The 22,222-nt window shown below is 35.4% G+C and overlaps 2 protein-coding genes across 2 annotated transcripts in view; both read right to left on the reverse strand.

The window, feature by feature from the left end:
- The window catches only part of LOC118277606 (eyes absent homolog 2), a 57,130-nt gene extending 48,693 nt beyond the window's left edge, over positions 1-8,437 (reverse strand). Inside the window, exon 1 of the mRNA XM_050696449.1 lies at positions 8,116-8,437. The gene's annotated coding sequence lies outside the window, so the exon portion shown is untranslated. The remainder of the gene's footprint in view (positions 1-8,115) is intronic.
- A 453-nt stretch (positions 8,438-8,890) lies between these two features.
- On the reverse strand, positions 8,891-17,034 carry LOC118277617 (ethanolaminephosphotransferase 1-like). Its single transcript, XM_050696453.1, has 10 exons — positions 16,836-17,034; positions 16,001-16,085; positions 15,236-15,304; positions 14,547-14,748; positions 13,324-13,480; positions 12,886-12,994; positions 12,208-12,365; positions 11,560-11,740; positions 9,397-9,573; positions 8,891-9,052 (listed from the first exon to the last, which is right to left on the reverse strand). Exons 2-10 carry the CDS (start codon positions 16,055-16,057, stop codon positions 8,987-8,989), a joined length of 1,176 nt encoding a protein of 391 aa, XP_050552410.1. The 5' UTR covers positions 16,058-16,085; positions 16,836-17,034; the 3' UTR covers positions 8,891-8,986.
- Between the last annotated feature and the right edge of the window lie 5,188 nt (positions 17,035-22,222).

The following is a 22,222-nucleotide window of genomic DNA, read 5'->3' on the forward strand; positions in this document are numbered from 1 at the left end:
ACTAAACGTTTCAAACGTAATTACAGTATTGCTGACGAAAGAAATTATCAAATTCAAAATTATTTATTTCAAATTGATCGGAAAGACACTTTTGAATGTTAAAAGTCGAGTATTTCCACTACTCAAATAATGAAGATACAAGAAAGGCTGAAATACACCGCTACACGTTGTTTAAATTCAAATTAAAAGGGATTCCACAGGGTTCTTTATTAGGACCATTCTATAAACTAGTTATAAACAAAATTTCATATCTTTCTTCAGGCCCTTTCTCAACTGCTCTAAGGTAGAAAGTCTTAACCAGAATCAAAAATAAATCTATAAACACATCATTAGTTTCACAATATTGAAAGTGACTGTATATTGAAATATTTCTATTTAAACGTTTTGAGAAAACAGATGCTTTAGGCTTTGACTATAAGCAGCTACAAGCCAGGCAGGAACAGAGTAATTAATAAAAATGTTGTAATAATTATGATTAATCACAAAATAACCCTTGTGTTGTTAGGTTAAATGCCGACGACTAGTACAACATCCGTTCAGTTTAACCGAGCAATAATTCATAGTTAAACAGTTATGAGGTAACCAGTAGTTAGTGACAAACGGACCGTTCATGCAAGTTTAAAATCGACGTATTTTAAATTTTAAACATCTAGCCTTGTTGGTCAAGTGGTCGTCAGTGCGACTGCTGGGCAAGGGGTGTAGGGTTCGATTCCTGGGTCGGGCAAAGTATTACTGGGCTTTTTTGAAAATTTCTCAATAGTAGCACGGAGTCTAGAATTGTGCCTAGTATATGGCAAAAGGTTCACCCTCCATTACATGGGACTTATAACATAAAAGGTGAAAGATGGGTGTACTGCACATTGTATAGTGGCATTACGTGTAATTCTGCCTACCCTTTCGGGGATAAAGATTTAATCATCGGACCCACGGAGCCTAAAAACGTTTGCTAGGCGCCGCATCGTTTTATACTCACATTAAGACACTTTTTCCTATTATTTGCAAAAAAATGTCATATTTCAAAATTATAGCCTTCGAATTTTTAAATAATATGTCTACAGGCGCCAAAATAGTTGTAATATTTTTAATAGATAGGACATCTCGGACCCGCGACTAATTGCTTCACATACCAAATATGGTTGTGAGTCAATAACCATGCCTCGGCCTCATTTTGCGGGCAGCGGGGCGGCGGCGGCGGCGGCGCGGAGCGGCAAAAGGTTTTCGAAAACATCCGGGACTTACGGAGCCAAAAAACGTCTGCGTAGCGCGTCTGCATTGTATTATACTAAACTAAGACATTTTTTTTTGACGTATCAAAATGTCCTCGGACGTGCAAGAGCAAATGATTTCGGCAATCTTTGAGAGGACACCCATACGGAACAGCAAAGATGTCATAAAAATAGAAGAAAAATTAACCAATTATGGGAAGAAATAAAAAACGAACTGAATATTGAAGACTAAAGCGAAATCACTCTTGATAGTTTCAAGAATATTGTTTCTACACTCATTCTAGTGTAGTCGTAGAATTTGTCGGGATTTTGTCTCTGTTCTTCATAATTTCGATACTCGCCATTTAATAGATAGGGCCCACAGTAAATCGGACCCGTTAGGATTTGAATCAAAAAATTGCGTTCGCATAAAAACAAATATCTCGACAATAGTGCCGCGCGATCTGCCCGCTAGTTTCGAGAACGGGTCCGCCGCCGCCGCCCCGCTCCCGCTCCCGCGCCGCCGCCGCCCCGCTGCCCGCAAAATTCGAGGCCGAGGCCTAAATGTCATCCATAAACCATCTCGTATCTTGGAAATCAGAATTTTGAAGACAAATCACATCTAACCAGAACATAAACAAGTGAGGTACAACATATTAATTAAAATAACACCCCAAAATGTTCAGTAACCATATCCTTTAACACACGACAAAATAAAAGAGACGGGCCATCAGAAAGAATGACCGTAAGGTCCAAGAACAATCGCCACATGTGGCCTGGAGATTAACCAAAAGAAAAATAAAATTAATATTCGTTATCTCTTTCTTTCTAGTGTTGTTTTTGTAGCTGTGTCCTGCTCTGGCAACGAAATCATTCTTGGAAGTGCCAGGGCCGCGTACAATGCGGGTGTTGTGAGCACGAATTCCGAATTTAAAAAAAAAGAAGCAACGAACTCGGCCGGCCGTTTGCAATCGCTTTTCGGTTTCATTTCTAATGTTTGGATAGTGGATTGTTCGTTGTTTCTTGATGTCATATTCTGAATGATGTTTCTATTAGCGGAGTTTTAGGAGGATGGCACACCGCGAGCTTTAAAAGTATCTGTTGCAAAATCTTTTACTTTTGGTAAATTCAGCAAAATTAGATTTTGTTTGTACAGTAGGTACTCGACGTTTGCCTAGTTATATGTATTATATTATTAATAACTGCCATTTGTAATTCAGTCTTTCATTTGTCTAGAATGTAAAAAAACTTGTCACTAAAATTATACGCATCTGAAACGTATGAAAAGTTTTGCTCAAAATCAACTAATATGAAAGAATAAAACATAGAACCTTATTAATTGAATTACGCTATCTCTAATAACGATTAGCACTTATAAGTGCAACTAAAAACAAATCTTCCAAAAATAAAAAATAAAAAAATAACAATAGAACATCATTTGCTAATGAGCAGTAAATGGCAATAATTGAGTGTCCAAGCCAATAGTCGTGCATTAACTCTAACTCCTTCACTCCTCTCCAGGCTGGAGTGGTGAGCTCCTCATGCATGTAACCGAACACCCTGGACCAGCCGATGTGCACGCCAAAACGACGTCCTCAGCATATTTAAACTTTTATTAATGAAGTGTGCACTGTCCTCTTTTTACGGCACGAGACATTAGTGATGTGTACTTGTCGATAGTCTTGGGTGTCGATGGTTTTTGACGCGTGTGTGTGTAAGGTAAGGCTCTGTGTCATGTGTGCGGGACCAAACGAAGGGATGTCAAGCGAAATATTGCCTTTAATTCAATGGTACGTTATTGTGTGAATTGTACAAGTAGTATAACGAAATATACTAATAAAGTTATGAAAGTATGTGCAAAAAAATAATTTAAATATTATGTAATAACACCGTAATAATATTTATTTACATAAATATAGTTTTTTATGACAGCATTTGATTCTACAATATTTAATTTTATAGGTTTAATGCCGTCCGGTAATCGTTAAACATGTGAGAAATGAATATGTATTCCTAAACAAAATGGTTCCTCTTATAATGATTTATTGTTCGGTTGTAAAATATTTTCTCGTTTGTAAAACACGTAAAAATACACGTGAGGATATTATTAAAAATAATAGTAAAGTTGTATTTCAGGCAACCGGTAGACATAAAAATATAAAACTATAAAGAGTTACTAGAATAGAGTGATGTTTTAGTTTTTAATATTAATTTCTAACTTGACGACAGTCTCAAGAATAATTTATTTTAACATTGCGCAACAATGACTACTTATTAAAAACGAATTTAGCTAAAATCAAATTAAATTGATCTTATCATAATTTTATATAGATCTAGATGTCGTAGATAAGATCTTATATGCGTTAGATACTACTAAATACATATTTATTGCGATTTAGTAAATCACTAAATAGTCGCATATGGTCAGTTTCATCGATAGAGTTTTGTATATCGACATTGTTAGTTACCCCATCCCTAAATCACGCTTGACTAAGCTAAATAATCCCGACTTGGGTGAAGCAAAGCTATTGATTCGCAGAACCAGAGCCACCGCTACGCATCGCCGGACCACTTAGCAACCCTTTGTTTTAAATTTTAATATTAATTGTATTAAAATTCATTGAATCGAAGGGCATTTATGCCACACACTTGGTTCTGAACGAAATTTTTGGATTGATGGGTTCCAAGTAACTGTTAAACGCGAAGTGATATCTTACAGGTATTGGATTGTACCTATGTAGCTGTAACTAACCTTTATTTTTCTAGTTTTCCGATTTTCAACGAGAATTCAGCATTTTCTCAAGTCAAAGGAAAGTCCAGCCACGAGAATCATATTAAAATAAACCTCTTAAAAAAAGGTAACAGCGCTCAAAAGTTGGGCATTCCTCAATTTTTTTAAGTCGGGAGAAAATAGCTAAAACCTTCTCCTAAGTCTGATAACTACTACGCTGAAAACCGCATCAAATCGGTTCAACCAAACGAGAGATAATCGCACACGAGTCAGTTAAAAACGCAAATCAGAATACATTTTATTAAGAAATTTTAAGGATTGGCTATTCCAACCACTTTCTTTTCTATAATATTTTAGCTCTACATTTGGGTGTGTGTCTGCAAATCCAGAATGTCAATTCTACACAATTATGATCTCAATATCCACATCTGCTTAAACTTTCGTTTAAGCCTTTGCACACAGCTGCCGTTTATCAGCGATCTCTAGCGTATTGTTCATTATCTCCTTATCAGTCTACCTGTACTAATCCGGCAGTGGCTAGCCTACACACGGAATGCGTAATTCGTTTGCTACTTGTTTCTGTATTTGTTGGTCTCTCTCTCTTCCTTTTTGTTTTGTTATAGTTTCAACTATATTAAGTGCAAAGAGGTATTTCAATGTAGAAATCGTATACAGAATAGTATATAATATATAGTCACTAAATGTATTGCTGATATATAAAACAAAAATTTTATTGTTTTATTCTTCTCCATGAACAAAAGTTTGTAATGAACTTCATCTCCCACATTACCTACTTTTATGGGAAATACAATATCATGCCATACAAGCCTATGCCCTCCTAGCTAGACTACATAGCAAGTTAGATACTCATTCAGATCAAACACAACCTTTCACACACAATTAAAATTCTCACCAAAGTATAACTTGTTCAACTAATTCCCAAATGTATTCTGTCCATAAACTGTGCCACCTCGTAATGTTTATCAATCACGATTGCTTTAGTTTTTACACCAACTACGAACCGTTTCCAAAATACATGCGTTGGTATTTCATAAACATAATACCGTTAACAATTATAAGAGATAATTTTGCTATGAACAGTTTTAGTTCACATAATTTGCTTCGGGTCGTTCTTTTGTTGCCATTTCTTCTACTTTTGCAATTGCATTTTTGTGTACATCTGATGTTATCATTTCGTCTTCTTCTAGTAATCATTTAGATTTCATTCTAGTATTTACACGAGATTAGAGTATTTACGCATTGAATTCTAGACATTCATGAGCCTTTTCGCATGAAAAGGCTCATGAATATATGAACGTACGGTTAAGGGTACTTTTAGTTTGGTCCTTAACATAACATAATGCACTTGAAAATAAGACTTTAACCGTGGAAAATCTTTCCCATTTATTTAAATTCTTGTTTTAAAGCGGTTTACCCTTTTGGACCATTTGTGGGATACGCACCGTTATGTCCTCTTTGGGATCCCGTTAGGATAAGATCTCTTATTTCTTCCCGGTTAGTGTTACCTATCCTATAAAAATATATCGTTATTGTTACCATAAGTTTTCTATTCATTAATTATTAACCATTTATATTTTTAACGCAGTTGTGTTTCGAAATTCGCGAGCTCGAATTCTAATTTTGTATAATATTGGTGTTATGGTTTGTGTTTTCAAATAAATTAGAACTACAGCTCAACTTGAACTACCCAAACAATTCATTCTGAAATTAGAATCCATTTCTGTTTTCTCTTATCAACATCTTCATCGGTAGCAAGCAATCTTTCCAGTATTTTGCCATCTCAATGGCGACGGCTATGACACCTATTGTCCTATCCAAATTATTCTGATTCAACAATAATTGTTGACCTTCAAACTTCAGTATTTCTACAAATATTTAATAATCGTCACTTTTACAATACAAATAGCGTTACAATTCGTTTGTTTGTGTGTACAGCTCTAAATATCAACAACAACATAAATCATTTAGTCGTAAAGGAAGTGAGTAATATGGATCCGTCGGGTTCAGTCAGTTTTATTGTCTCACCGACGATTATGTTTTACCAAATCATTTGTTTTATTATTTCCATCTGAACTTTGATATATTGTATGTTTGGAAAGAAAACAGAAAAGGGACTTAACAAAGTCTTTGTTATTTTGTTTGTCTTAAGATTGAAATTCGAAGAAATGATTTAAATTATTCATTACGCAAAAACGTTAAATTAAACTAAAAAACCTTCGTAAAAGATGTCCTAGAGCCTAAATTTACCATAATTTAATATGCGTTTAACCAAGGGGCCTAAACTACAATTACTTACATTTTAGTTTTCTTGACGCTCCAATAAACAGATTTCGTCTGAACAACCTAAAAAACACCAAACTATTTAAGAAACTCAGTTTAATTTGTTTTTACGATTTTAATACCAATAACAATCTTTTTGCTTCAAAATGTCATGTCTTCAGAGATGATTACAAACGATAACATACTGATATAAATGTTGATAAAAACGGAGAATTTAAAATTTTAATAACTGCATAACTTACTGAGAATGTTACAAGTGGAGATACTCCTAATAAGGTTTTATTATGAATTAAAGCTGAAGACTTTGGGTAATTGGAATCAGGATTTGGAGGTATGGATGATAAAATTAGAGTTGAATAAGTTAAGGTAGTAAAGTTAAGGCTCGTTTTTAAAGATGGATTAGATATTTAGAATATCGGGCTTATGCATGTAATTATAATCTTGATGGATATGAAGATTTAGACTTGTGAAACTAGTTTGTGAATAAGTTCATGCGAATAACGAGTCTTTATTATGTGCAATTAGGTACTGATTTTGTACCATATACGAGCAATTATTATTTTTCCAGAATAAAATTCATGGTCCCATTTTTTGCTCAATAACCAATCGGATAAGAATATTTAAAAAGAAGGATAAATTAAAAGTGCTATCAGTTTTAGAGATGAGTGTGAAGGAATCAAATTTTAATCAATTTAAAAATAATAGATAGCAAAACAAATCAGCCAAAATCAAAAGCACAAACAAAGGGAGGCTACAAAATCTTTAAATTAAAATTGGTACTTAATAGATCCGAGCTCTTTCCGTGTCAGATAATTTTTGAGAATTTCTTATAAGAAAAATTTATTCCTAGTGGGTTAAGCAAATTCACTTATTTTAAATTAATTATTTTGGTGACGATGCCTAGTGCATTCCGACATAAAAATCTTCAATTTTGTACCATGACATGAGTTATAGTAATTTTTTCTTTATTAATTTTGACTACGAATAATTCAAAGAATCCGGAAGATGATTTTTATGAAATTTCTTTGATAGCAATAAAATTATAAAATGACTATTAACATAGATAGACAAAATAAAACAAATTCTTTAGATGACCACAGATTTTTTAGAAAACATTAAGATACGGACCAAATGTCTGTTTCTGGTTTTGCATTAATTCATATTATTTTCTTATCTATAATTTCATTCAATTTATATTCTTATGTTTTATCTTTAGCCTATTTTGAGATATAGGCTACATTTTTGTTGCACAACTTTATTTTAATTTTCAAATCTTATAAATTAATTTTAGCTACTGAATAAACTATTATTTTAACGTGTATTATCATAAAAACATTCTTTATCATCTATGCATATCATATTATTGATATCAATAGTAACAAAAGCTTTATTCTTATTCTTTGATAAATCTTGAAATATGTGTATCAATAGACTGGATATTTGAAGATTTTTCTGTACCTATATTATTATTAAATTTGCACTAAGCCACTTCACTTTTTCAAATACTAACGGCGGCGTCGAAACAAGTACCTATTCAGATTTCATCACTACCAAAATCTCTTATTCAACATCATTCTAATTATTTTGTTTGAGTAAAAACAAAACAAGACTATTAAAATCAATTAATCGTGGAACTACGCATTTAAATAACAACAACTTTGCTATAAGTTTCTAGAAAACATTTACTTCGTCAATATGTAATATGTCACCTGTCTCAAAAACATTTGGTTCTTTTCAAAATCTATCTCCTTTACTCAAAACATCATCCAGCATGCGGTATTTATTAATTTCTTATTAAACATTATCATGCCAATTTGCCACACCACCACAGGAATTTATTATATCTGTTAATTTCTCTTTACCAAACACAACACTTACCTAATATTAATTTTATATGTCTTCGTTCATGTCACAGTTTAAATTATTATTTTAATTTATATCACTCACTTCAAACACAAAGTTCACAAGTCACAAGTTTATTTTTTAATTCTTTCTCTTTGTAATATTATACTGTTGCGTCGTTTAGTGCGCTTTTGTCAGTTTCTAACTAAGAATCTGGTTTCTTAAATAAATCCGGTTCCTATAATTCATATAAGCGATTATAGTCGCGGTGTATATTAAAAAAAATCGGTTCTGTAAACAATTGGAGATCTAACAAAGCAGCGCTTCGCAGCTATCCGAAGCTGTACTGAAATTCTAAACCCTGACTTCGGTGTCCATGTCGCGCACCCCCCATTACTAAATTTCGTATCGGATTTGAAACGCCACAACAACATAAATGGTGCAAACCATATTATACTTACACCAGATCCACATAAGGTTGAAAATGTAACAGCAGTTGGTGCTCTATCCGACATTTGACGAATCTCTCGGCGCGCTACAAGGCTATGAGAACGTATAATTTAAAGACGGAGCTGCGTAAACGATCGACTGTATATGGTCGTCTCTCTCTAACACACGGAGGAGGTTGGGCAGCTTTTCGCACAGCGATGTCGGATTGCTCATTTTTTTTGCTATTCAGTATTGAATTACGTATTATTTTGTGAATTAGATTGTGCCGTGGTGTCATATTTTACTCTGTACCTGGTATTCTTTTAACGGGATGGATCGGGAGGCAGGTTAGTATAATCTTTCTTATCTCATAATCCAACAGTTTTGGTGCAAACAAACTTTATTCTTACATAATACTAAAAATGGAAAATCAACACTATTACATTACGCTTACGTTAGTATTTCGATTATTTACACTTTATTTTCTCTTCTCCTTTGGTACTGTGAAACAGTTTATTTTGAAATGGTTGCAAATTTGTCGTACCTGGAACAATAGGACTTTATTATTTGTTGAGCTTTTGTATTAATTATCTTGGTTTATAGCTTAATATTATGAAATTATTAGATCTGCCCTGCTTTTCCTGTATGATTGTCTTTTTAGGCTAAGCTAGCAAAAATCTTTCTCAGATATAAAAAGGACTTCCTAAGAGAAGTTGACAATGGACTAACTCATCTTTTTATTTAAAAACAAAATCTTCATTAGTTGTCAGTAAATTACTATTAAAACAGTTTAAAAGATAAACCATACCTTAATCCACTTCTTTGAGCTAAACAAACAAAACGATAAGTAAATAAAAAGTAATGACATACAAACTATTAAAAACTCACCACACAAATTCCATAATGTATATGGGTAAATAGAAACAGGGCTGACAGCAGATGAAGAACGATGGCTTCTAGTTGAGGCTGATAGAGAGACGTCACCATCCCTCCAAGCAGAGGCCAGGTCATCCAGGACAGTAGCTCACATCGGCTGTGGCTCATCTCAGCGATAATTAGACGGCACTGTGGAATACGATATAGGATTAGATAGTGGTCATGATTTAATGATCCCCTTTTTGAAAATCTGAAGGAAGTGTTTTGCGTAAGTTTGGGATGCCGCAAGGTATAATATTAGGGCCTATGCTTAAAAATGGAATTTTAGAATATCTTATAAGAAATTAAGTGTCTGATGAATAATATTTAATCTTATTATTGCAACCGATTCGTCTACATCCTAGATTTTATACCATCGTATTTGTAAGATTTTTTTTATAGGAAATTACCGCCTATTATATTAAATGGCTTTCTTCATACTTTTTCAGAAAATGGGGGGCATTCAATTTTTACATGGGTATTATACAAAAAGCATGATTTGAATTTTTCTCATTTAACGTGGTAATGCTGCCAGTCTTTTGGGCATATGATACCTAATGACTCTGATGAGGATTATTTTTTAAGTTACTTTTTATTTCTTTTAAGGTATTTTTACGTTATAAATATTTTAGTTACAGTTATTATTATTATTTACCTAATCTGGTTTCATATAGTATATTTACTTAACTAGTTATTATTATAAATAATATTTTTTCCTAAAAAAATCGCATGAATATTTATGAGTACACATGGCGCCGGTAAACTCATAGTCTCAGTTCAACAAAATGCTTCGGCATTTCGTTACATGTTTTGTAATTTAAAACATTCTGAACTTTGTACTGTATAAGCAGTCTATGAGTGTGGTAGGATAAAGTATTCATAGTATGGAGTATTGTAAAATTTCTATCTATATACAAGGTATGTAAAATGGATTTGCCTGACGTGAATCAAGTTTCGAGTTCGAACTTCGGATCGTATCTACGGAGTGTTATTTTTAGATTTTGAAATTCTATATTTTAGAACGATTTCACTTCGTTTTTCTTTTAGGATTAGGACTATGTTTGGATTATTTATTATAGTTTAGTATAGTTTTGGGTCCATTTGGTTGGCTCAAAAAAAAAAACTGAAATCTGATTTTGATCTAGATTATTATTTTAGTCGTGGGGACCCGGAGGATTAAGACAATAGCAAGCACGAATGTGTTGTTTATCCGAGTCATATCTACTTTCTAAGATTATTTAGACACCACTGATAAAAGGTGAAGGAAAATGTCGTGAGGAATCCATATAATTTAGACTTATAAGTTTGAAATCGTCAACCCGCATTGAGCAAGCGTGGTGATTAATGCTCAAACCTTCTCCGTGTGAGAAGAGATCTTTGGTCAGCAGTGGCCACTTGGAGGCTGATGATAATGATGATAGTTTTTAATCTGCGGTTACATCTTTTCTATAAGTATACCAGGCAAACATAGAAACAAAGAAATTCTTTTTACACTTTTCATTATTTATCTAAACCGATACGTGAGTCAGAGTGTAATAAGAGTCGGCTGTAAATACCACTGTCAAAAACACAATTAGTTGGCTCATGACTCTGATACAAAAACAAGACAATAGCAGTCTCATTTTCTTCAAAAAATCTATTTTTTTCTATTTTCTGTCGTACGTAACCTTTACATTGAATTTGACCTCGCTTGTTTAGTCTACTTTGCAGATATGAAATAGAGCACTCATGTTATAAAAAAATTGTGCGATTTTATCTTCTATTCTTATTGACTTAAGACACGGTATTAGATTCAGTTTGTGCTTTATTGGGTCTATGGCCCACTAACCTCACTGACCCATGTTATTAGGTACTTTGCCTAAGTTACTTCTTAGTATATCAACTACCTACCAATGCCTGCCTCGTCAAATCGGTCCAGCCATTACAGAGATTAGCCAGAACAAACAGCCAGGCAGAAAAAAATTAAAAAATAAGTTATTTTGGTTTATATTACTTTGTTTGGTTTATTTTATATCCTATGTATATTAATGTAGTAAAAAGCGGTTATTACAATATAACAAATAGACACAACAATTTTCTTTATTACTCTGTATAGTCTAGATGTAGGTATTCTTCATTATCGTCACAAATACTCACAGAAATATTACTAAAAAGTGTTCCAAACATGAAGATGAAGGCCCTGGGGTACACTTCGATGACGTTGTTGGGTGACTGCAGAGCCCAGTAGATGGTAGCACCGGTCATCACCAACATAGACCAGATTGGCTTCGTCGCCTGCAGGATCGGGTACCTCTTGCCTGTACGGTTTTTGTTTGACCTGCAATAGATATTAGGTTAAAGAGTACCAGTTTCTCATGCAAATTTTCAAGTTCCAATGTCCCATATGGAAATCAATAAACCGATTGACTGCACAGTTGGCGCGGTGGCTGGGCAACTGACTGCCGTACACGTGTTGAGGGTTCGCTTCGAGTACGGAACAACTCTTTGTGAACCACAGATTGTTGTTTCTGTTCTGTTCTTCAGAATCTGGGTGACATGTGTATGTTTATAAACGCACTCCAGGACAAAGGAGAACATACTATAGTATGGGGAAAAAAATATTTTTAATAAACCACATACTTACCTTTTCTTTAGACCTATGCTTTAGGCTGAATAAAATGCATGTAGGTAGTTATCAAAACGCGCGCTTAACGCTTGCTATCTGTACATAGGCTAAGTACTCACTGTTAAGTAAAGGTAGAATAGAAGATGATAACATTAAAATATAATTATATCAATACTCACAAATAAACATTATAAACAGCAACAGGGTAGGTAGTGATGAATCCCATACAATGTATGAGCGCTTCCAACGCCTGTGTGAATGTGACGTCACCGAACACATAGTACTTATAGAACTCCGGACCATACGCTCCTGGGAATAGGAATAGTAGGGCACTGGCCTGGGAAATAGAATTTTATTTAGTAAGATATAGAGTCTATTATAGATTGCACTGTTGGCTAGTTTAAAAGTGTTATTTAAAAAATATAATGGGGAAAACTTTTTCTAAAAGAGAGAGGACTTTGTTCAGCAATAAGTAATTATATTTCAATTGATAACGAGAATCCCTATAAATTATAATGTTATCGGCTTACTCATGTAACTGTGTGACGAGGAACTCGACTAGCTTCAAGCCATGCTAGAGGCTCATATTCATGAACAGCATTCCGCGACACACGCCGCGTCGTGTGTCTACTAGTCGAGTTCCTCAACAAACAGTTACGTAAGTAAACCGATAACATAATCATTAATTTAGTGTGTCTCACGAAAGTTATAATATAGAAATCATATTTACAGTATACACATTGTACACCTAAGCTATACATTGAGCTCAACTTTTTTGCGATATTTTTTTTTCTTGCTATTTTATTGTTTTTAAGTGGTGTTGTTATTTGTATAGGTAGATTACGGTACATACATACCCACATACTAAGGTCGTAGCTCCACGGAAGGTATAGGACCCCAGTATTGTACTTCTCACAATGGCTCACGTAGAAGTTCATCACCACGCTGATTACTATCAGGAAGCCTCTACAAAAGAAATCAGGTATTAGACAACTGTAGTGTGTAATCACTACTTCATAGGAACCAGGTACTAGGGAGTTAGGAAAGGTCTAGAGGTTAGTGCAACGCAAAAGCGGTGCGTGAGCTCTTGATGTTCATAATTAATATCGAACCCGACACACTTAGAAGTTATTAAGAATGTCATAGGATGCACTGAAACTGACTACTCTACAGGGATTTAGCATAAATCATTTTGCCTTCGACTAGGAAAAATAAAATTCTTTAATCGGTGCATAATCTGTTAAGTCATCCGTCATTAAAAAAATAAACAGTAAAGCTATTTCTTCAAGTCTCACCTAAAACAAGACACGGAGTACTCCTGATCCCTGCCATAAACGGAGATGAGAGAATAGGGCACCAGAAACACGATGAAGGAGTCCAGCCCGTGGTCGAACAGCTCGCCCAGAGGCCCCGACACACCGATACGACGAGCTTGCTTGCCGTCGATACCATCTAAATGTTATGCAATCCTGGTTATTATACATGGAAGATAGGGATAAACAAGGCAGTAAACGATTTTATCAAGGTCATAGAGTGCATCATCGATGAACATTGAAAGAGATATTGTATTGAATCCATCAAGCCATCCTATGTATGGCTGAAATGATGTTGACATTTTTTCATTCAAACTACTTATTCTACAGAGCCAAAATCATATATTTTGTGTCTTCGACTCTTATAATTTGGTACAATCTTGGTCCTGGCAACTGAAAAAGACCTGCTTCATGCGGGAATTGAACCAGCTATACATTGGGCGGCAGCCTGTTGCCCTGCTACCGTGCCAACCGTGCAATCAAATTGATTAGTTAACTCTTTCTTAGTTCCAAAAGTCGATCTGATAGCACAGATTACTAAAAAGAATAAACAAAGAGACAGGGGTACGAATTACACACGTAACCTCAGCCAGAGTCACCACACGTGGCCGCAAGTTCAAGGTCATGTGATTCACAGGTTACAACGAGGATAAATAGTTCTATTGCATTAGATTAGTTAGTGGAACCTCTGCTAGTCATTGCTGTGTCAAACTAGTTTTAATTATTATACAGCTGAAATTGGTCATAAACACCTGATTATCTGCACCAAGCTTTTAAATTGTACAGACAAGGAATTTTTGTATAGCTTTGCCCAGTTTTTGTCATTTCACTCCCTTAGTCGGACTACCTAGTGGGTTTACCGGGGCTCCAGCTCGAAAAGCAGGAGTAGGAACGGGGTAGTTTTTTTGTCAGTGAGTCTAACACATCTCGCCTCATTGGATGAGTTTCCGTAAAAAAAAGTAAAGTTGGAACTTATAACACCCGCGCGGGAAGACTGACGTTGGTGGCAAATGTATACTGTACTCAGCCGTCACCACTACCACAGCACCACCACATCAGAAAATCCAATTTCTTAAATTTCTTTACATTTTTCTTGACCAAGAAATCTATTTGATTAATTAGAAATCGATTTTTGCTGTTATATTTCTCAAATTCTCATCATTAACCCAATATACATATAAAAATCAGTCAATACAATCACTTACCTAAGTTATAAGCCAAGAATACAAGCACCCCGCACATAGTAAACACCCAGTTAGGTACTTCACTCCCGGACCCGACCACTCCGGGCCGGCCGCCGACCGCGTAGAAGTCGTAATCATACACTGTCAGAGTGACCACTGCTACCACCATGCATAGGAACCCGGCGAAGGTAATCAGATTCGGAGCTATTGATTTTGGTATAAACTGTAAGAATAAAATTAATTGACATTAAGGGTAACTGTCCATGTTGCGTCATTTTACGAATTCATGCATCATTCACAAGCTACAGGCATAACAAATGAAAAAGCTTGCATCTGGCGTTATTGTTATTTACAGAAATGCGACAGGACACGATAATGTTCTAGGAACTAGTACTAAGGGTACTCCCTTAGCACAATTTTGCTTCACGATTACCGAGATCGAAACGAGAACACATCCTCTGATTGGTTGGCTCAATCGCGCCAGCCAATCAGAGCACCGAGCGCGCTCTCGTTTCGTTTTCGTTCAACGTAAACCAAACTCATACAAAGGGTACAAAACTCTTGATCGATCTGTATACACTATATCCAAAAAACGATCTCAATCAAAGATTCTGGTTAAAGATCGATTATTAATTTGCTTATCTCTCAGTAGATTTGGCTATCAAAGAACATAAATGTTAAAACATTTACAAGCTGATAGTTAAACTTACTTTGACAACAGTGTTCCATGTTGGATGCATCACATATTTGCTGAGAGGGCTTGTGTCTATCGCACTGTACTGAAAAATAAAACATCGTTATTGAGAAAGATATTTTACTTGTAGATAACGTAATAATATCGGATTATCGGATAAATCCCAAACTAAACACTTTTATGTCACAGTTAAAATTGGTTTTTATACATTACTTAGGCAATATGAAGTTCATAGAATAGAAATAAAGCTAAAAAATACATTGTGGTATTTCAGTAATGAATAAGAAAAAATAATTCACGGTGTGGTGATAAATGACGTGATGCCTTTTAATTTTAACAAAAGTTTGTTTATTCTATGTGTTTAGGATAATTTTGACTAAAACTGAAATCGTGTTATCTAGTTTTTGACATGGAACAGTGCGCATAGATCACGTAAATCTCAATGTTGTAAAATTCTCTGGTGTTCTTGCTGCTTTTGTTGCAACCTTGCAAGTGCAATTAGGTTCCGATTCCATTCATCAGGTGACTTATAAATAAACTTTGTTGCTATTAATTGTAGCATAATATATTAAAATAAATTCTTAATAAGGCATTTTTTAAACGTCAAAATCGAATTGTCCGTCAGTCTGTCTGACAGTGAAGCTAGTAGCACGTGCCAAACTGTCTTCAAATTATTGTTTTGGCTCGTGTGTCACAGGTATGTGAATTTGTGTGTATATGTTATAAACGCAGACACGACAAGACGCAGGAGAAATTGATATGTAATAAATGTTCTACTTACCTTATACTTATTAAATCCTTTTATCTCTTCTTTACTTAAATATTTATAGTCAAACATTTTGAACACAACCACCGTCAAACAGTTTCTGAAAACAATGACGTACAATTCAAAAATTATGGTCATTGAACAAGTTAACTATGAGAAAAAATGCAAACAAAACAATGCCTACATACATATTATAGTATAAAGTATATATAAGTGCGTATGTATATTTCCCTTTTAAAGTACTTGCATAGTTTTGAATGAACAATAACATTTTGACTTAATTAGGTACCTACTTACTATATATTTGACTAATTTAAATATGGCATTGTGACGCGTCTATTTTTTTGTTACAAAATCGTTTTCTTGTTTGACTACTAACGTAATACCACTGTACAATGTACACCCACTTCTCACCATTTTTGTTATAAGTCCCATGTAATAGACGGTGAGCCTATTGCCATATGCTAAGCACAATACCAGACTCCGTGCTACTACTGTAAAATTTTTGAAAAATTCCTAGTTATATTTTGCCTAACTCGGGATTCGAACCCGAGACCCCTTGCCCGGCAGTCATACGTGCGGCCACTCGACCAACAAGGCAATCAATTTATATCAATAAAATTAACAACATAATTGGGAAAAATTTAGTGCTAATTCATTCAAGAAAAGTCTGGTGGTAATGTATGGGAGACATATTTAATTTACTAAAAATTGGCGCACGCTTCTCATGATGAAGAAGTCCCTCTGTGACTCGAAACTAATAGAGCTTTCTCCATTAATCTACTTGAGTTAGCCGAGAATTATATTAATGCAGTATGTTTATTAAATAAAGCCACAAAACAAAACTTACCTTCAAACAAAAATACACACAAACAATGCTACTTATTACACACTTACAACACCAAAAATATAACTTAAAACCTAATTTAAACCCGCGATTTAATACACAAAATTGAATATTATAACATTATAATCTGTGGCCGGATAACAGCTACTAAGTAATACTGATAAATTCATTACAAATAACTGGTCGCCACGCGTCGTATCTTCTCCACCTTAATCGGTAAAGCAAAGTGTCAAAGATTAAGGTTTTACGAAGATGTGACACGATGCGCTAATGTCTTGTTTTTACCTATCTGACTTTGTGCATCAAAATGAGGTAATTGTCTTGTTAATAATGATGTAAATAATAAATTGAAAATATTTATTGTTACTGAAGGATAATTAAAAAAAGATGATTAATTATCTTGAGTATAATTTGTTGTTTGACATTAGATTTACCCTTTATTACACAGGAGTCATAACTTAACTTGCTAATTACACAGCTATGTCTGTGGAGTCGAGTAAAGTAACCTATTTCCTATAGACTTCGAATAAATATTTTTCTATAGGATTTGGTCAAACCAGCAGAAATCACCTGATGGTAAGCGACTAGCTCCACTCATGGGCATCCACAACAACATAGGAAATGTGCATGTGAAATTGTATGTTTGTAAACACACCCACGACACAGGAAAAATTCTAGTGTGGGGCAACGTTTTTTTTAAAAAAAAAAAAAAAAAAAAAAAAAAATAGTTCCAAATTCGTTGCGAACCCTTTAAAAAGGACGTATTAAAAGTGTCTGTGACTTTTACCGTAAAAAAATTGTTTTGTCTCAAGTCTCAACCTTGAATCGTGCTCATATACTTTGCTAAACAACAAAATAATACCTAGGCACTAACCATTCTAAACCTAATTATGTAGTCACTATTTTTTTTATAAAAAAAATTCGCACTACGAAATGCGTTTTTGCGTTTCCACGTTCACAGTTGTATGTTAACACATCTGTTTAAAAATCTAATTATCAAGTGCATAAAACTTAGTTATTTATAACCCATTTATGACGCATAATGTTAGGATCTTATCTTAGTGAGTCACTGGAGCGGTTTGATATAAAATTTGTAATGAACCTAACTCGACGATTATTTGAATTTAATGTTATCAGCGCGATAAGGGAATCAGCCCATATGTGACAGGTGACTGTTGACTCTTGTGCGAGGTTAGATACGATATACTATATCAAACCATTGCAAACTGTAGTTTTTTTAGATTGCCAACTTTAGGTATAGGCAGTTTTATTATGAAATCGATGATACAATCGATGATCATGCTTGAAGAGATTGATTGATGAAGCGAAAAATGGTTTTTTTTAAGGGGAAATATCACCTAATGACTTCACCCGTCTTGGGTGAAGCGAGAGGGTGTGTCAAACTCTTACTGACTAAAAACTCCCCCGTTCCTACTCCTGCTTTTCCAGCCGGAGCCCCGGTAAAGTCGCTGGGTAGTCTGCAGGTCCGGACCAGGGAAGCGAACGAGGTATGCCAGAATCGTGTTACTTGCCGGTCTATTATCTCTGCCTACCCTATTGGGAGACAGACTAATGTGTTTGTGGAGTAATTTGTTACTTCGAGGTATATATCAATTGGTGTCCAGGTACTTTAGCGTTTTCTTGACGACATTTAGTTAAGACGGGTATAAAATTAGTTCTTCCGGGTCTTGGTTTATTGTCCCATTTGTCTTCCGTGTGTGAGTATGTGTGAATTTGTTATATTTGCAAACGCACTCACAAGTCACGATAAACACAAAATAGACCAAAAAAAATATTTTGTCAATCAAAAGGTTCTCAATAGTTATTTGCTGTTAACCAATTCCCAATAGTTCATACCTATAGATAAGTACCTATGTAGCTAAGTAAGGTACCTCTTTCCTTTGTTTATTCACCTTTTATTTTGTTCATTATTTAGTAGAAGTGACAATCTGCCGAACATACCTAATTCCCCTCATGTTATATTTCTTTAATCTTTGGCCCAATATCTGAACTTTGACATAAATGACATCGATAAGTAAGTTGACATTGTTTATAATGATATTTTAGTTGCCATGAATAATTCGAAAATTATGCAAAGTTTTTGTCTATGTTTATAAGTTATTACTATTTTGATATTAATCAATAGTGAAGTGATGGTTAGACGAATAGTTGGACATGGAAATAAAATGTTGATAATAAATAAAATTTATAGTTCCTCCAAAATTGCATGCTGATGTAGATTTTGATTGATTCATATTTCTCAGTGAACTATGAAAATAAAAAGATACTTAAATGATATATTATCTAATTCAATTCCATTTCTAGCATCTATACCTATTTGATCAATATTTATAGATAAAGGCAATTTCGAGCTTTACTGATTTATAGACCAATTATAGAAAACCGATCATTTTATTTATAGACACGTATTGTCTAGCATTTATCTATGAGTACTAGGAGATCATGAATGGTAAGTAAGCTGGCTATACGATCGTAGTCATAGCATTTGTCTAGGAGTACCAGGAGATCATAAATGGTAAGTAGGCTGGGTATACGATAGTGGTCATAGAATTTATCTAGGAGTAAGTACTAATATAATTATTACTAATTAGTACTAGTAGTAATTTCGAGCTTTACTGATTATAGACCAATTATAGAAAACCGATCATTTTATAGACATGTATTGTCTAGCATTTATCTATGAGTACTAGGAGACCATAAATGGTAAGTAGGCTGGCTATACGATCGTGGTCATAAAATTTATCTAGGAGTACCAGGAGAACATAAATGGTTAGTAGGTACACGATCGTAGACACATACGACGTTGCATGTAATTGTTATCTATCTATCCATCTACCTCAGCTTCAGTCATAATTCATGTCACAGAGCAGAGCTCACATTCGACAAATTAACAGATGTCTATTTTTACGTGTCATATATCATAGTGGCGAGAATTAATGCCAGCTTCCATTGCACCAATGCATCAATTAACTGCTGCAAAATGAGTGGGCTAATTTTTATTAACATGCCTCGTCTGGCTATTAAATTGGCAGACATGGTTCGGTCTGGTATGCAGAATTTGAATTGTATGATGGTTTAAAAACTATTAAAATCTGACATGTATGTTATGTATGACTATGCGTTCATTGTTTTAGGGTAAAATGGTGCATATTGTAATCTTAATTTCAGCCTTAAACATGACGGACGCAAACACTACAATACAGTAGTGACTGTATGCCTTTTCTTCTGTTTAGTTGATGTAATGAGGGCTTTAGACTACATTTTGTTTCTTCAATTTGCCATTACGTAATAATATATTAAAAAAAGTCTCCTAAATAATTGTGTCGTGTGTCGTGGGTGCGTACAAACATAAAAATTCAAATACCAACAATTTGTGGATCCCACAAGGAGTTGTTCCATCCGGGAGTCAAACCCGCCTCACGTTGCGTAGCAGTTGAAGGCCATGAAACTGCCAAGTCGTAAAAGGCAGATTATGGAAATATAAATCTTTCACATCAACTAAAAAAAGTTATAGATGAAAAAAGTACCAGGGTCACATAGAAAATAAAGAGCTACTGTGTTAGTCCTAGAAATAGAGAACGCATACGCGAGCCCAATTTGCCTGGTTTAGGTTATATTAGTACAACAACTGCCCGTCGAATTTGATACTAGACCGGTTGGCTGATGTTACTGCATGTTCATAGTTATTGTTTAAGCTGTTATGGATACCTAGTAATGAAGGAGACTTTATTGACCCTAATTCATATAGTTTAACAGAACCTAATCGCGATTCGTTTAACCTAGAAAAGCATTAAATTGCATACCAGACACATGACATTTTTACAGTGCATAAATAAATGTGCATATAAATTGCAGTTACTCTAAACGCAAACGAGCCATGCTTCGGCACGAATGGGCCGGCTCGACCGGAGTGAAACCAAGGATTCATAGAAAACTGTCGTGAAAGAACGCTTGCATAGTGTTTCGTTGGGTGTGTGAGGTTACTGGAGGCGCAATTCCCCCTGCCTAAAGTTTCTGATGCCCCAACAACGTTAAATTCCTAACCCCCAAAAGTCTGACAACGCACTTGTAACGCCTCTGGTGATTCGGGTTAGGGAACAGAGGTAAAGTTCCCTAAGCAAAGGAGGATCCTCTGATAAGGCGAGGTGATCGGGCTTTCTGCCCAACTGTTGTTCATTGGGATGTTTTCTATCCGTGTTAATTCGCATGCAAACTTCATATGTGCGATGCAGGATATTTGTGACGTCATCCGTTGATTTGCTCGTCGATAGTTTATGTGCGACTTCTGTCATCTGTCACTTATCAAAGTGTCGCCACATCACTACCCCAAGACCGGAGGTCGATCCTGTTGAGACGGCTGTCGATGCTTGAGATGAGCGGTGCCAGAGCCAGTGTAGAATCCCTAGTTCCAGTGAGTCGGAACTGTGCCGCTGAATGCCCAGTGAGTCGGGTGAGCGGTGCAGGGTGATACTCCAGTGAGTCGGAGTAGTGAAGCTCGCAGTGTCCCACGGTGAGTCGGGGAATAGATGCTGCGAGGGTAGGTGCGTAGTGGCTGGCGTCTGCGTTGACGGGAGGAAGACGTCCTCAGACCGTGTGCAGAAAGTGCTGTGCCTAGACGCTGATGAGGCCGTAGGGAAGAACCAGGCTGCATATCTTCGATGTAGCGTGTGGTGGTCCCTGATGAGGCCGAGGATACTGGTTGGCTGCGACTTGATTACCGCTCAGCGGAGAAGTGATGGGTGAGGGAAATGGCGATAAGGATGACGGTGCTGATCTGCTCCGTGAAGGTTGGTTTCAATCACGTCGGGGGTCACCACTTTTAGGGAACAGAGAGTAAAGTCCCTAAGCAAAGGAGGATCCTCCGACCAGGCGAGGTGATCAGCCTGGCGGGCTTTCTGCCCAACTGTTGTTCGTTGGGATTTTCTATCCGTGTTAATTCGCATGCAAACTTCATATGTGCGATGCAGGATATTTGTGACGTCATCCGTTGATTTGCTCGTCGATAGTCTATGTGCGACTACTGTCATCTGTCACTTATCAGAGTGTCGCCACACGGGTGTTCATCGGTGATGATTGCTTACCATCAGGTGATCCGTCTGTTCCATCACAAACAAACAAACATAGTAACAAAATTTTAAAAAATATGGATTAATTAAGCATTCGTATTTCTTACTACCATCCACACTGTTAGAAGTTTTGACAAACGATTGCAAGTCATTCTAATGAGACACATTCGTTACCAAATGAAGAATGTTCAGCAACATGTTTTATATCATTCCGTCTACTTTTACCACCAACTTCCAAAGTTCCAAAACAGACAGGATACACCCTTAATTATACGAGAAGACACCCATCCCCATCCGAAATTA

The sequence above is a fragment of the Spodoptera frugiperda genome, chromosome 10 (assembly GCF_023101765.2).
Source record: "Spodoptera frugiperda isolate SF20-4 chromosome 10, AGI-APGP_CSIRO_Sfru_2.0, whole genome shotgun sequence".
Lineage (NCBI taxonomy): Eukaryota > Metazoa > Arthropoda > Insecta > Lepidoptera > Noctuidae > Spodoptera > Spodoptera frugiperda.

Coding starts and splice junctions, on each gene's coding strand:
- LOC118277617 (XM_050696453.1), bottom strand. CDS start 16,057: ATGTTTGACTATAAATATTTAAGTAAAGAAGAGATAAAAGGATTTAAT. Junction 15,305..16,000: donor AAGGATTTAATAAGTATAAG/GTAAGTAGAACA, acceptor TTTATTTTTCAG/TACAGTGCGATAGACACAAG. Junction 13,481..14,546: donor ATTCTTGGCTTATAACTTAG/GTAAGTGATTGT, acceptor CATAACATTTAG/ATGGTATCGACGGCAAGCAA.